Source organism: Acanthisitta chloris, unplaced genomic scaffold (assembly GCF_000695815.1).
Source record: "Acanthisitta chloris isolate BGI_N310 unplaced genomic scaffold, ASM69581v1 scaffold29120, whole genome shotgun sequence".
Lineage (NCBI taxonomy): Eukaryota > Metazoa > Chordata > Aves > Passeriformes > Acanthisittidae > Acanthisitta > Acanthisitta chloris.
The window spans coordinates 17871-31515 of record NW_008651516.1 but is presented as its reverse complement, the minus strand read 5'-3'; the positions used below and the strand labels follow the sequence as shown (position 1 = coordinate 31515).

Below are 13645 nucleotides of genomic sequence, written 5' to 3'. Positions count from 1 at the left end.
TCCCTGAGAATAGGAAGGAGAAGTCATTCATGATGTGTTTCTCCTTAAAATAACTTCAGTCAGATTGCCATAGTCATGAAAAGCTCAGTAACTCTCTTAACTTCATCTGCAGAATTAATCATCGTCTACAGTCAGTAGTATGTCATTACATCAGTAGCTCATTAGTTAGTAATCAGCTAGTCTTTTGTTGTATATAATTCAATCTTAGAACTTCCTTAGAAGTGTTTATTTCAAGCAGGTTATATTTTGACTTCACACGGTGCCAGTTCTTAATCCTGTTATTCCTTACGGTTTGGACTACGATGGGAGTGTTATACATGAAAACAGACTATCATGAGCTCTGAAGTTTGAATTTGGTCCTTTAGCCTTATTTCCTTCACCCACTAAAGTGGTTATTTTACAAAATCAAATAGTTTGGCATTATTTGTTTTGACAAACCCACGTTACATCATTTAGTTAATTTAGTTTTGTAAAACATAGTCCCTTGACTGGGAATTTGGAATATATACAATTTTAAAACAAAAGTAAAATAAGAAAAAAAACTAGCAGAAAAAAAAGCAAGCAAACAAACAAAAAACCCAGATACATTACTGGCTGCCTTGGGACATAATCTGTCATGCATAAATTCTCCTAAAATAATTGCCAGTGATTCTGATGTTTCTTGTGCCAAAATGTTTAAGTACTGTGAGTGGATTTCATGAAGCTCTTCTACAGATAAGTACTCAAGTAAGTGCTGGAATTGGTGTTTTGCCTAACTTGACAATTTTGATTAAAAAAGCAGACAAACCCAGACGACCCAAACCCCAACAAATAAAAATACCTGGAAGAGTACAGTGTATAGTAAAAAAGTAAAAGCTAGATCATCAGAAAATTTATTTCACTCATTTTGAAATGCTGTTTTCTCAAGCTGAGTATAGCTATAAAATTGTAAGGAAAAACTCAGAAAATGGATGTAAATAGCATAAGCTAAGAAACAGCAGATCACATTAGACAAACTGAAGTGTATTGTTTGATAAAAGTACTAAATCAGTAGAGTGTGCTGTACATTATCCTTGGAGAGAGAAGAGCATACTTGCAGTGAAAAGTTGAAAGTACAGTTTCATTGTATGATTTGTTGTTTGTTTTTGTTTTTCGTGTGCAGGTGTTTTTACCGCTAGGGCAGCAGTAGTGTTGATTTGGATATTGAATTAATATTTTAGATATTCAGGAGAATGAGATACATGCAGTTTAGAAAAAATCTCATCAATTGTTTCTGTAAAAGGGATCTTGTTTCCTTTTTAAATGTAACAGATAAATTTATAGAGGGCCTTTTTTTAAATATGGACATAGGTCTGTAGCTTTCTTTGCTAAAATGGTCTTGCTTGCAATTGTTTAGTCTGAAAAATCATGTATTTCTTACTGGTCACTATGGAATTCAAGATGAGAACTACTGATGTGCCTTCCTGTGCCTCAAGAGCATTACATTACTAGATCTTGTGCCCATAATCAAGCCTAGAAGATGAGATTTAGAGAAGGCTAGGAAGGCAGAAAATGAGTTGAGAGGAAACAAATGAAACAAGGAGGAATGCAAAAGTAGAGAAAATGAAAAGATAACTAGGAACCTCAAAGGGACTTAAGCTTCTAATTTGTAGTTTTTATCTCTCTGCAGAAGGTCAGTGGAGCTTTCCTCAGTGGATTCCTCTATTTTAAGGTTCTCTGGGTTTGCAGAAGTTTCTTGGTTTTGGTAGGGGTTTTTTTTTGTTAATTTGTTTGATTTGATTTTTTTGATATGTTTATTCAGATGTGTTATTTTAGCACATGGTTTAAAACTTGGGACATGAACTATTAAACAAGTTCTGTAGATATTGATAAAAGGACAGAAGTTAATGTATATAAAATATGTTTTTGAAGGATATGAATTTTGGAGAAGAAATTGCTCTAAGGTGAAGTAACAGGATTATTTTGAGAGAAACAATCTTTTAACCAATTACTTTGCAGATACCAGTGTTAAATAGTCTTCCTGATTTTTAGCATAGTGTCTTCAGAGAAATAGAATAGACCATAGTCTCAGGTCTATATTCAAGGCTGAAAGCTGATCGTACAGAATTTCTTGAGTGCCTGACTTGATTCTCTGAAAACAAAGTTGTGACATATACAGCCTTCCTGCTGTGAAACAGGTTTTTCATCTGTCAGAATTTTCTTGTAATCCTGCTTACATCTTTAAGTGCTTTAACTCAGTAGCTTGTTACCCTAATAGGGTTAGAACAGGTAGCCAACACTAATGCAAATGCAGTAAACTAGAGGCGTAACTTCTGTTTTTCATCACCTGCCACCAACCACCAGTTTGCATACCTTAAAAGGATGGGTTTGTTTCTAGAGAAATGTTCTGATGAAACAGCAGTTTGAGTTTTAAAATGTTCATGTTTCCAGAGAAGGAAGGCCCGGAGAAAAAGAAGATGAAGAAGGATGCTGCAAATAAGAAATCAGCACCAGTTAGCATTCTCTTTGGTTATCCTCTGTCAGAGCGCAAACAGATGGCGCTTCTCATGCAGATGACAGCAAGAGACAACAGTCCAGGTGATCTTACAAAGTTAACAGTTTTTTTTTCTCCTGCCTGCTTAATTCTGTCCCAATCAGAATATTCTGAACCCTGAGCTTTTTCAACAATCCTTGATTTTCTTTTGACATTTTAAAAGTTATTCATAATTCTGTTAAAACTATTTTGCATGGAAAAATAATATGATAAAAAATTCTTGACTTTCTGTATTTAAAAAAAAAACCAAAAATCTTTATGGGTATGTTCTACAGGTGTGATGTTTTGACAAAATTACTGTTTAAAAGTGGATGGCTGTGTTTCCTTAAGGAACTGTCTAGTCCGCTCAAAACCTGTTGGCCCAGTGGAGTACAATACACAGTAATTCCTTAAATTGACATCCCATAAAAATACAGTGGAATTGTGCTGGAGGAAGTGGAAGCAGGGTAGATGCTAATCTGCACAATCATGCCTGTCTTGATTCAGCAGAATTCATACCAGATTATGTGAACCTTGTAGTTTGGATAGACTTCATCTGTCCTTGAAGCCTGCTTTAAAAATAGTAAGATGTTGCCAAAGGCCTTTTTGCACATTGAAAATAGGCACTGGGTTGATGTATGTGAAGTGTCAAATATGTCCTTTATTTAAATATAATTAGTCACTGATTGTCATGATCTTTGAATGTAAGTGTCAACACTCTTTTTGCTTCACCACATTTTAAATAGCTCGCAGTGACCATTTGAAAACTTATTTTGTAGATTCCAACTTAAATCATTCCTTGCAAACAACACCAGCACAAAAGAAAGCTCCAACCTCTTCTTCAAGACAAAAAGACAAAGTGAACAAGAGAAATGAACGAGGGGAAACTCCTCTACATATGGCAGCAATTCGAGGGGATGTTAAACAGGTCAAGGAGCTAATCAGATTAGGTGCAAATGTGAATGTAAAAGATTTTGCAGGTAAGTTGAAACATGTTCTCTGTATAAAGAGAACATTTATACTATATAAATTAAAAGTAATGCCAGAGTTATCATCAGAGGTTTCCTTTCAGTTCATGCTATATGCAAATGAAAAAATATGACTTAATAGAAATTCTCTAATCATGTTTTCTATTTCTGATGATAGTGGTAGTGCTGGGACACTGTAGTACATTGTTAGAACAGTATATTAATACCCAGAGGTTTCAGTTGTGTCCAGAGCCTTTGCATACTCTGGATTTACAGAAATATGTGCGCACACTTGCTGAACTTTGTAGAATTATCCTAGGCAAAGTCAGCCTACAATCTCACTGTGTGAGGAGATGCAAAGCTTAGCAGCAGTGAAGTTGGTAGCACTGTGATGTACCTTGCCTTCTCCCTGGGACAGCTAATATGCACCAAAGCAGGTGAGAGTGGTATAGTTGACACTTGTCCTCTAGTCCTCCTAGATTAATGATAGTGAACTTTAAGGTAAGTTGTGGCACTGTCATGGTTTAACCCCAGCCAGCAGGCAAGAACCACTTAGCCACTCACACACTCCACCAGTGGGATGGGGAAGAGAATTGAAAGGGTAAAAGCTAGGAAAACTCATGGGTTGAGATAAAGACATTTTAAAAGAGAAAGCAAAAGCTGGACACACAAGCAAAGCAAAACAAGGAATTCATTCACTGCTTCCCATGGACAGGAGGTGTTCAGCCATCTCCAGGAGAGCAGGGCCCATCATGGGTAACAGTTCCTTGGGAAGACAAATGCCATCACTCCAGATGTCCCCCCTTCCTCTTTCTTCCTCCCACCTTATGTACTGAGCATGATGTCCTATGATACAGAATATCCCTTTGGTCAGTTTGTGTCACCTGTCCAGCTGTGTCCCCTCCCAGTCTTCCATGCACCCCCAACTTCCTTGCCAGTGTGGCAGTACAGAACACAGTAGAGGCCTTGGCTCTGTGTAAGCTCTGCTCAGCAATAACAAAAACATCTCTGCATTATCAACCCTGTGTTCAGCACAAATCCTAAGCACAGCCCCATACTAGCCACTGTGAAGACAGTTAACTCTACTTCAGCCCAAACCAGCACAGGCACATACCATATTTTTAGTTTTATGGATTTAGGTTTATGGGTCTGGATGGTTGTAGTGAGAGTTATGTTCTCAGCGGGAACGGTTGAGGTGAACTGAGGTAGCAGGCCCCTCTGGGAGAAACTAAGAGCTCTGTGGCACTATCAGTTGTCAGCTCAAACTTGACATCAAGAGAAGATAATACTGAAATGGACCAAAGTCCTGATTTTAGGTAAGAAACAGATCAGTAATTTCTTGTATTGGAGACGGTAGGTGAATTTGTATTTGAAGATGAGGCTGCCCAGACTGGCATGTAGAGGAAGAGAAGAAAGGAAGCAGAAGTAGAACACTCTGAGATCTTCAGAGAAGTCGAGAGGGGAGATGAGAAGGACTTGTTGACAAGAGCAATTTTAGAAAAGGAGGGGGAGGTTCAGGGAAAGACAGGCCCATAGAAATCACAGGGAGAATAATAAAAACACTTCAAGAGGAGATGATGTGGTGGGTTAACCTCAGCTGGCTGCCAGGCACCCACCCAGCTGCTCTCTTACTTCCCCTCCTCAACAGGGTATGGGTAGAAAATAAGAGGGGGGAAAAAAGCTCTTGTGGATGGAGTTAATGACCATTTAATAAGAAAAACAAAAGCTGCATGTGCAAGCAAAGGGAAAAGAGGAATTCATTCACCACTTCCCATTGGCAGGCCAAATGTTCAGTGACTTCTGAGGAAGAGGGCCTCAGCAGGTGTAATGGGTGCTTGGAGAGACAAACACCATTACCTACAAACAGCCCTCTTTCCTTCTTTCGCTGAGCTTTTGTTACTGACCATGACATACGGTGTGGAATATACCTTTGGGTCTGTTTGGGTCAATGGTCCTGGCTATGTCCCCTCCCAACCTCTTGTGAAGGAGGAGAGAAAGAAAAAGCTGTGACACACTACTGTTCAGCAGTAGCCAAAACACTGCTGTGCTGTGAATGCTGGTTTAGCCCCAAATGCAATGTACAGCACTGTGTGGGTTGCTATGAAGGAAGTTAACTTCATAGCTTCATCCCAGCCTGACCTAAGTACAGATACATAAATTTAAAGGCAGATGAAAGGAGGAGGAGAACGGCTGAGAGCTGGTTCTGAAGTTGGGAGCAAGTTGTTGGAGACTTCATTCAGAACTCCGGAGGAGGTGTTTAGGATCAAACAACATGCTTTTCCATTGGTAATCCAAAGTGAGAAGCAGAGGTGGCTGAGCTTCAAAATCCTGTGCATAGGAAGAAGTCAATAAGAGGGGGAGGATTGAAGCAGTGAGTCATGAGTGGAGAAAAATAGGAATTTAAGATGCAGTGAAGTTTGGAGAATTAGAGGGTTTTTTAGCTAAGAATTTGGCAGACGTAAAGGAGCAGAAAATGAATTAGTAATGGAGGAAGTAACCCTGCTCATGGGATATCTGCCAGAATGATACTGCCGTGTGAGAACAAGAGTAAAGGAAACAGATGTTGAGAGCAAGCCAGCACTAGAGTTGGCAGGCTAGACATTGTGATAGGATGGAAAGGCAAAGCAGTAAAATGTAGAGAAGAATGAATCACAAAGATAATTAATAAGGGGAAAAAAGACAAGGACCAGAGGGCTGAGAGCAGGACACTGTCATCATGTTGGGTGAGAGCAAAAGGGGCATATGACGAGAAAATGGAAAGGAGGTGGTAGCCAGGCAGTGTTGGAAGTGGAGTGACCCAAATGCTGATGGGAGAGGAAATACAGTGTATGGAGATCAGGAAGAAGTGTTTTGCTGTACAAAACTTAGAAGCTTTCTTGTGGCTTTTTTAATATCTTTTTTTTAAATTTAAATGAGTAGCAACTGGGAAGTTGAGTGAAAGATGAAGGTGATAAATTGCATTACTGAGGGATTAGATAAGTGGGGGTCTCTTGTAACTTCTCTTCATGGGTGTACAAGGCCACTGCTGACTAGACACAAGGTTCACGTGAGTAGACTCTTCCACACTTGCACTAGTTAGGTCGGAAACAAAAGTTGAATGCCTCCTCAGAACTGGGCTTTGAGAAGGCATCAACAGAGACTAGAAGCTTAGGTCAGCTATGAAGTGAAGTCATCAAGTTGGGGAGAGGAAAGTGAGGTAAGGAATACAGTGTGTGTGGGTTGGTTGCCATCTTCAGTTGAGGGTCTGCTACAGAAGATTTCAGTGCTCAGTTTAATCACAGAAAAATTAGGACTTTGGTGTGAGGTTTAAAGTTGATAAAGCACCTGATGCTCATCAGATGGACAGCATTGCCGTCCTGCCAACTACTGTGTCTGAGTGTATTTTGAAATGTTTTGAGTCAATACAGATCTATAGTACAGGAGTAAAAAGCAAATTTGAATCTTTGACCTTTCACCCTTCTACTTATCACTCTTCACTACAGGTTGGACACCACTGCATGAAGCTTGTAATGTTGGTTACTACGATGTTGCTAAAGTCCTGATAGCAGCAGGAGCCGATGTGAACACACAGGGCTTGGATGATGATACACCACTTCATGATTCTGCTAGTAGTGGGCACAGAAACGTGAGTGTACTGGGAGAGTGGGAGGGGGTAAATATGTGCTTTGAAATGCTCAGTCTTCAAATTCTGTCTTGATTGCAGTCGAGTGGTTTTATAATTCTTCTGCTGCTGTTTTAGTAGCGTCTTAAAGTTGTTTGGATTGTTTCATCTTGCTTTTCATCTGACTTCTGGTGCCAGATGCTTTCTACCAGTATATTTTTTTTCTTAAATATTTAAAATTTGCACCCTTACTGTTTTAGTAAATAAGCATTTAGTGACTTTTTTTGAGAGACTTCTGCTGTACGGAATTCTCAGAATAAAAATGTCTCCAAACAGTAAACAGTGGGATTGTATATATATTTATAAATATTTAAGAATACAGATACTATATTTCTTCTTATGTTTTTGTTTCTGGACTTAGAAATAGAAGATTGATGTATATATATTAACTTTTTTCTTAATTCACCAATAAGCACTTAGTGGAGAAGATAAACAAAGAACTGTAGTTATTTTACATTCATTTCTAAATTTGTTCTTGGTTAATGCAAACTAGATGCAGAAATACCTCTGCTCTCCCTTTATATCTCTTTCATTATTATGCTTGCAATCTCTTGCATAAAGCAAAAAATAAAGATATCCTTAAATCAAGTGCACCTTCCAAAGAAGGTGTTGAGTTTTAAAATTTTTCTGGAAAAGCTGGAGAAATTAATTATGATTGCAATTTTTATGTTTTTATTGGCTGTTTAGTAATTGCTTCTTACAAATTGTATCTAAACAAAATTGGGTCTTTAGATCAAACTGGCATAAAATGGTAGTAGAGTTTTGGAGAACAGGATGTCTTGCTTGTCTGACCTCAGTATAAACATCTGTGAGCATTTCACTGACATTACGTATCAGAATAATTCTGAGGTTTCCTGGTGTGATACCACTGTCTGCTGAATTTCCCCATTCTTAGCACACAGGAAAAAACAAATAGGCCACTCTTGTTTTCCTTTATAATGATGCTGTGTCTGTGTAACAGAGGACAACTCTCTGGTCTTCTCCTTTACTTCCTGTAAGGAGCAGACTAGGTACATCTGAACTTGGCATTCTAGTTGCTGAAGTCTTGCTTTCCAGTCTCAGTTCCATAGGTAGGAGTTAGGATTGTTTATCACGTTACCCACATTTTGTGTACAACAGAAGATTCTTATGCTGGTTGAATAACATGTAGTGTAAAATGTGAAAGTTAATTTAATTTATTTAATGCTGCAGATTGTGAAGCTGTTGCTTCGACACGGTGGAAATCCATTTCAAGCCAATAAGCACGGGGAGAGACCTGTTGATGTTGCTGAAACGGAAGAGTTGGAAATGCTACTGAAAAGGGAGGTGCCCATCTCTGATGATGAGGACAGTTGCTCAGGTAAAAGTAGCTATTTAATTTCATACTTAAAGTGCATCATTTCACCGAAGTTGGGTGGTTTTAATCCTTTGCATTGTGTTAGCTAATCAAGTCTTGCTGCAGGTAGCAATTGCTATTGCCAAGATTGTTTTCCACTTTTATTTGTAGAGAGGTAGTTTTTGAAATTTTTCAGTTGAATTTTATGAAATGGATATTTTGACTTTTTTACTTTTCTCTCTCTCTTTGATAAGCCCTTTCCACTCTCCAAATCAACTCTATCTCAGAATGGTGCTTTTACCAGGGAAAGATACAGAGAAAGTGTTATATTTGTAAAGATACAAAGTGGTTTCTGAGGGGACTTCTTGGGGGGAAAATATCCCCAAAGTCACTTGTTTCCCACCTTTATCAGTGGAATGAGGAGTTAGTCTCACATGAGTGTAACTTAGTTACACTTAGTGAAGAAAAGTCCCTGCCAGTTGGGGAACCACTTGTTTGTGAAGGTAACCACATAGGTAACTTGTTTAAATGGACGCAGTAATTCTCAGCCCGTACTGTAAATTTCTGCAGATTAAGGAGTATGTAACACCCCTTGGGGCACAGAAAGAACTGTTGTCTCCTCAGAAGCAAAAGATTCTTGACAATGAGTAACTCACCTGAGTGCCAGGCAGGATTTTTTTCCTGCTTTCACAGAATCTTTAGGAATTCGGATCCTTTTAGGTAAAAGAAATTAGGTGCATTGAAAACTGTCTGAATGTCCAGGCCCAGAGGGTGGTGACCAGTGGCACAAAGATTAGTTGGAGGCCAGTAGCAGTGTGCCTCAGAGGTCAATACCAGGCCCAGTCCTGTTTAACCTCATCATTAGTGATTGAGGTAGAATGTGCCATCAGGAAGTTTCCTGATGCCACAAAACTAAGGGGAAGTGGCTGGTGTTCAGAGGGTTGTGCTGCCATCCACAGGAACCTCAGCATGTTGGAAAAATGGGCTGATGGGAATTTCATGTAGTTCAACAAGGGGAAATGTGAAGTCCTGCACCTGGGGAGGAGCAATCTCCCAGGGACCAGTGCAGTTCCAGTACGTGATCAGGTTGACCATGAGCCAGTGAGGTGCCCTTGCTGTGAAGAAGGCCAATGGCATCCTGGGCTGCATTAAGAGGAGTGTTGTCAGCAGGTAGAGGGAGGTGATCCTTCCCTTCTGCTCAGCACTGGTAAGACCACAGGTGGAGTACTGGGTCCAGTTCTGGCCTCCCTGAAATATACAGTGCATGGTACTTCTGTTTCAAGGAGCAGTTGTAGGTCATTCATTAAGTACATTCCACAGAATCTACTTAAGCTTAGTGAAATCATTAATCTTAAGAAAAATATGCATAATAGAAACTTGTTACTATTTAGCAATTGATTCCTCAACTGTCTGTGCCAGGTATTGCTTAGTTTCCACAGGCTGGTTTCTAAGATGAGCAGAATGTTCTCTGCAGTTTGTCAGGGACAGGTGATCTGTGCTCCTGTGTTTCCATTGCTTTACCTTTGGTCAATAAGGAGTAAGCTCCCTGATATGTTTGGAATGGGAAAAGCAGGGACATGGGAGAGAGAAGCAGCAGCTACCTTGTAGGAGAAGGGTGAAGGACAAGTTAAAAGGAGTGGTAAGAGTTAAGGGAGGAAGGTGATGGGCATGTGCATATGGATGAGGGGGGAATGTATATAAAGCTGGTAGTACAGAACTAGTAATATGTCTGGGTGCTACAGGTAATACAGAAGATGATAGGGATTTCTGGGTTCTATTTTGTTGATGGCTGAATACCAAGTACCTGAGAAACCTGCTGGCTAGGTATGAGTCTTAACCATTGTGTACTGCCAGCTGGTTCACAGAGAGTTGTACTGGAAATGAGCGGAAATCTTGGCCCAGAACACTCTTTTTTCATATTCAGGCTTTTAATGTATCAAACTGCTTCATCACTTTCCTTACACTATGATTTCACAAACTCTTTCATTACTTCTTATTAACTATGTCAAATCTCTAGTCTACAGTACTAAATATTACAATACTCAGTTGTTTTTAAAGAGCAAACTGATAGATTAATCTGAAGGGGCTTGATTTAAAGCCTTCTTTGGAGGGAATAATGCCGTCCAGAAACACTCTTAAGGTTTTTTTGAGTTCTAAATGTTTGTATGATCATTGTGTGATAACACTCCGTATGTTTCCTGAAGTCTCATTTTAGGGACAGTTGAGAGTCTTATAATTTGGATGTGCAAGTCCATGACATGCAGTACAACATGCTTGTTCCATGCTCTGCACTTACACAGCAGGGACCAGTTGCAGTGAATTATAGGATAGTCTGGTTTAGCCTGTCCATATCAGGTGCATAAAGATTGATAAGGGAATTTCTTTACATGAGCAGCTCTGTCTTATAAGAATAAAAGCTCATCTGCTGTTGAAACATGACTAAATTAGTTCATGTGGAAGAACATAATTTGGTTCTTCTAGAGCATAAGAGTTGATGAATTCTTAAAGGAATGAGTTGTCATAGTAAGATGTCCTTGAGAGAGAGTCAGGAGTTATGCACAATAGATGAGGTTCTCACAATTTGAAGTGCATTGCTTTTATTAAATTGGGGTATAAATGCTAATTATCATTTTTACATCCTTGCTAAATAATATTTTTACATCCCTGAGTGAGAGCTGCAAAGTTAGGGGAGCGTTTTGGTTTCACGACCTTGTTTCTCCTCAAAAGCTTAATTCTTGTGAGAAAGTTTATGTATTTAGAGTAGGGTTTTTTCTCCTTCCATTTGTATAGCAGTATAAGCTGAACTGAACTGTTTTGTCCTGAAGTGTGAAGCGTGTCCCATCACTGCTAACTAATTTTTGGTTTTCTTACTCTAGATTCTGAAGAAGCTCCATCTGTAAATCCTTCCAGTGTAGATGGGAATGTCGATTCAGAAGCAGAAAAGGACAACAAGAGCAAACAACCGGTCCCTAGCAAGGCACCACTTCCATCTGCTCTTGATGAGTATGAGTTTAAAGATGATGATGAAGATGAAATGAAAAAAACAATTGATGACAAACATGTTCTTAGAAAAGACCTAAGAAAAGAGGATGAGACTGAAGTTGAAAAGACCAGCTTATTTGTGAAACAAGAAAAAGTTGCCTTTTCAAAATCATTTAAAAGTAAAAAGCAGAAACCATCTAGAGTTCTGTATTCAAGTTCTGAAAGCTCAGATGAAGAAATACTTCAGGACAAGAAGATAGTCTCTCCCTGCTCTATTTCAGAGACGTCAAATTCTGATGTCAGGATGAAGAAAGACTATATGGTTACAAATGAACACAAGCAAAAAGGCAAAGTTAAAAGGAAAGTAAAAAACCAGAGCAAAAATAAAGAGAATCAAGAAGTAAAGCAAGAGAAAGAAAATGCCAGAGTAACAAATATAGCTCCTTCTGGGTTAGATTCTTTAGATAAAGCTAGAGAGGAGGATACCTTCAAGAAGTCTTTCACCCCAAAAGAGGACTCTTCTTTACAACTGTTTCATATCACTGCTGGCAAATCTCCAAAGCATCCCTGTGGGTTAAGTGAAAAGCAGTCAACACCATTAAAGCAAGAAAATGCCAAAACTTGCTTATCACCGGGAGGTTCTGAAATAACATTGCAGTCTGAATTAGTTCGGTATGATCACAACACTGATTCTGATTATCTAGTAGAAAGTTCTAGTGGCAAATCTTGTAAGCACAAAGAGAAAAACAAGCATCATCAAAAAGATTTTCACTTAGAATTCGGTGAAAAATCTAGTCCTAAAATTAAAGAGGAAGATAATAGCTCAACATTTGAGAATTCAGAGTATACTTCGAGAAAAATCGACAAGGAAGGTAAAACACTTAAAAAGCATAAATTAAAGCACAAAGAAAGAGAAAAGGAAAAGCACAAAAAGGAACAGGATGGGGAGAAGGAAAAGCATAAACATAGTGTTAAAGAGGTTCAAAGAAGTATTGAGTTTGACAGAGAATTTTGGAAAGAGAACTTTTTCAGAAGTGATGAAAATGAAGATATGTTAAGTACAGAACATGACTCTCTTTCTTCAGACAAGAAATCAAAGCTAGAAAAAGCTGTGGCAAAAGAAGATAAGTTAGTCAAGGAGAGGCAGTTCCAGAAAGAGAGAAATGCTAAAGAGGAGAGAGAGAAGGAGAAGAACAAAAAGGAAAATGAGAAGATTCTCAGGGATGAAAAAATAAAAGATGCAAAAGAAGAAAAAGAAATTATGCTTGCAGATAAAGAACTGGATTTGTTCTGTTTTGGTGTTAAAGATGAGACAGCCAGCGTGCATTTAATAGAAAGGGAAACAGATACTGAGAAGCAGGAAAAGAACTTAAAGGAAAATAAAGAAAAGGCTGAAAAGCGAACCTTAGCCAAGGAAAAAGATGTTGAAAAGATAGAAAGAAAAAATGGAGAAAAAGAGAAAAAGTTAAAGCATGAATACAAGATGGAGAAAGAAAAAGCAGAAATGAATGAAAATACAGAGAAAGCAAAGGAGAAGCCCAGTTTTCAGCAAGCAGAAAGATGCCATAAGGAAAATGATAAAGTAAAAAGCATGGGCAGTCTTAAAAAACTTGATGACAAAGAAAGAAATAAAGAAAAAACTGATAAGAAGCATGATAAAGAAAAGGGTGATAAAGACAGACATTGGGCTGAAAGCAAAGAAAAACACTGTACTGAAAGAAAAGTGAAACAGTCTGAAAAAGAATCTGAATTTACTAAATCAGAAAAAAATAGGACTAAAGAAAAGGAATTTGAAAAAAAAGACAAATCCAAAGACAAGGAGGGCTCATCATCAGCAAACTCAAAACACGTGCAGGAGGAAAGGAGATGCAGTACTACAGAAGGTAATAAAACAGTGCATGACAAACTGTCGTCTTTGAAAGAAAAACCCAAAGATGATTTGTTGAAGACTCCAGATGGTAGAGAGAAAGATAAAAAAGATAAAGATATAGACCGATACAAAGAGAGGGACAAGCATAAAGATAAACTGCATCAAAGTGGTTTACTTAAACTGAAACTCGAACACGAGAAACTTAAGCCTAAACCAGCTCCTGCACAGAAAGATGCTCGACCTAAAGAAAAAAGATTGGTCAATGATGATTTAATGCAAACTAGCTTTGAAAGGATGCTGAGCCTTAAAGATCTGGAAATAGAGCAGTGGCATAGAAAACACAAAGAAAAAATCAAAC

General features: G+C 38.5%; 1 protein-coding gene across 1 annotated transcript in view; it reads left to right on the top strand.

Moving 5' to 3' along the window:
* ANKRD12 (ankyrin repeat domain 12) overlaps nucleotides 1-13645 on the top strand; it is a 38646-nt gene that overhangs the window by 9736 nt on the left and 15265 nt on the right. The window contains exons 3-7 of the mRNA XM_009073705.1: nucleotides 2410-2556; nucleotides 3271-3471; nucleotides 6942-7084; nucleotides 8312-8459; nucleotides 11312-13645. The exon at nucleotides 11312-13645 is cut by the window's right edge and continues 2318 nt beyond it. Coding sequence (XP_009071953.1) covers nucleotides 2410-2556; nucleotides 3271-3471; nucleotides 6942-7084; nucleotides 8312-8459; nucleotides 11312-13645 — 2973 coding nt within the window. The remainder of the gene's footprint in view (nucleotides 1-2409; nucleotides 2557-3270; nucleotides 3472-6941; nucleotides 7085-8311; nucleotides 8460-11311) is intronic.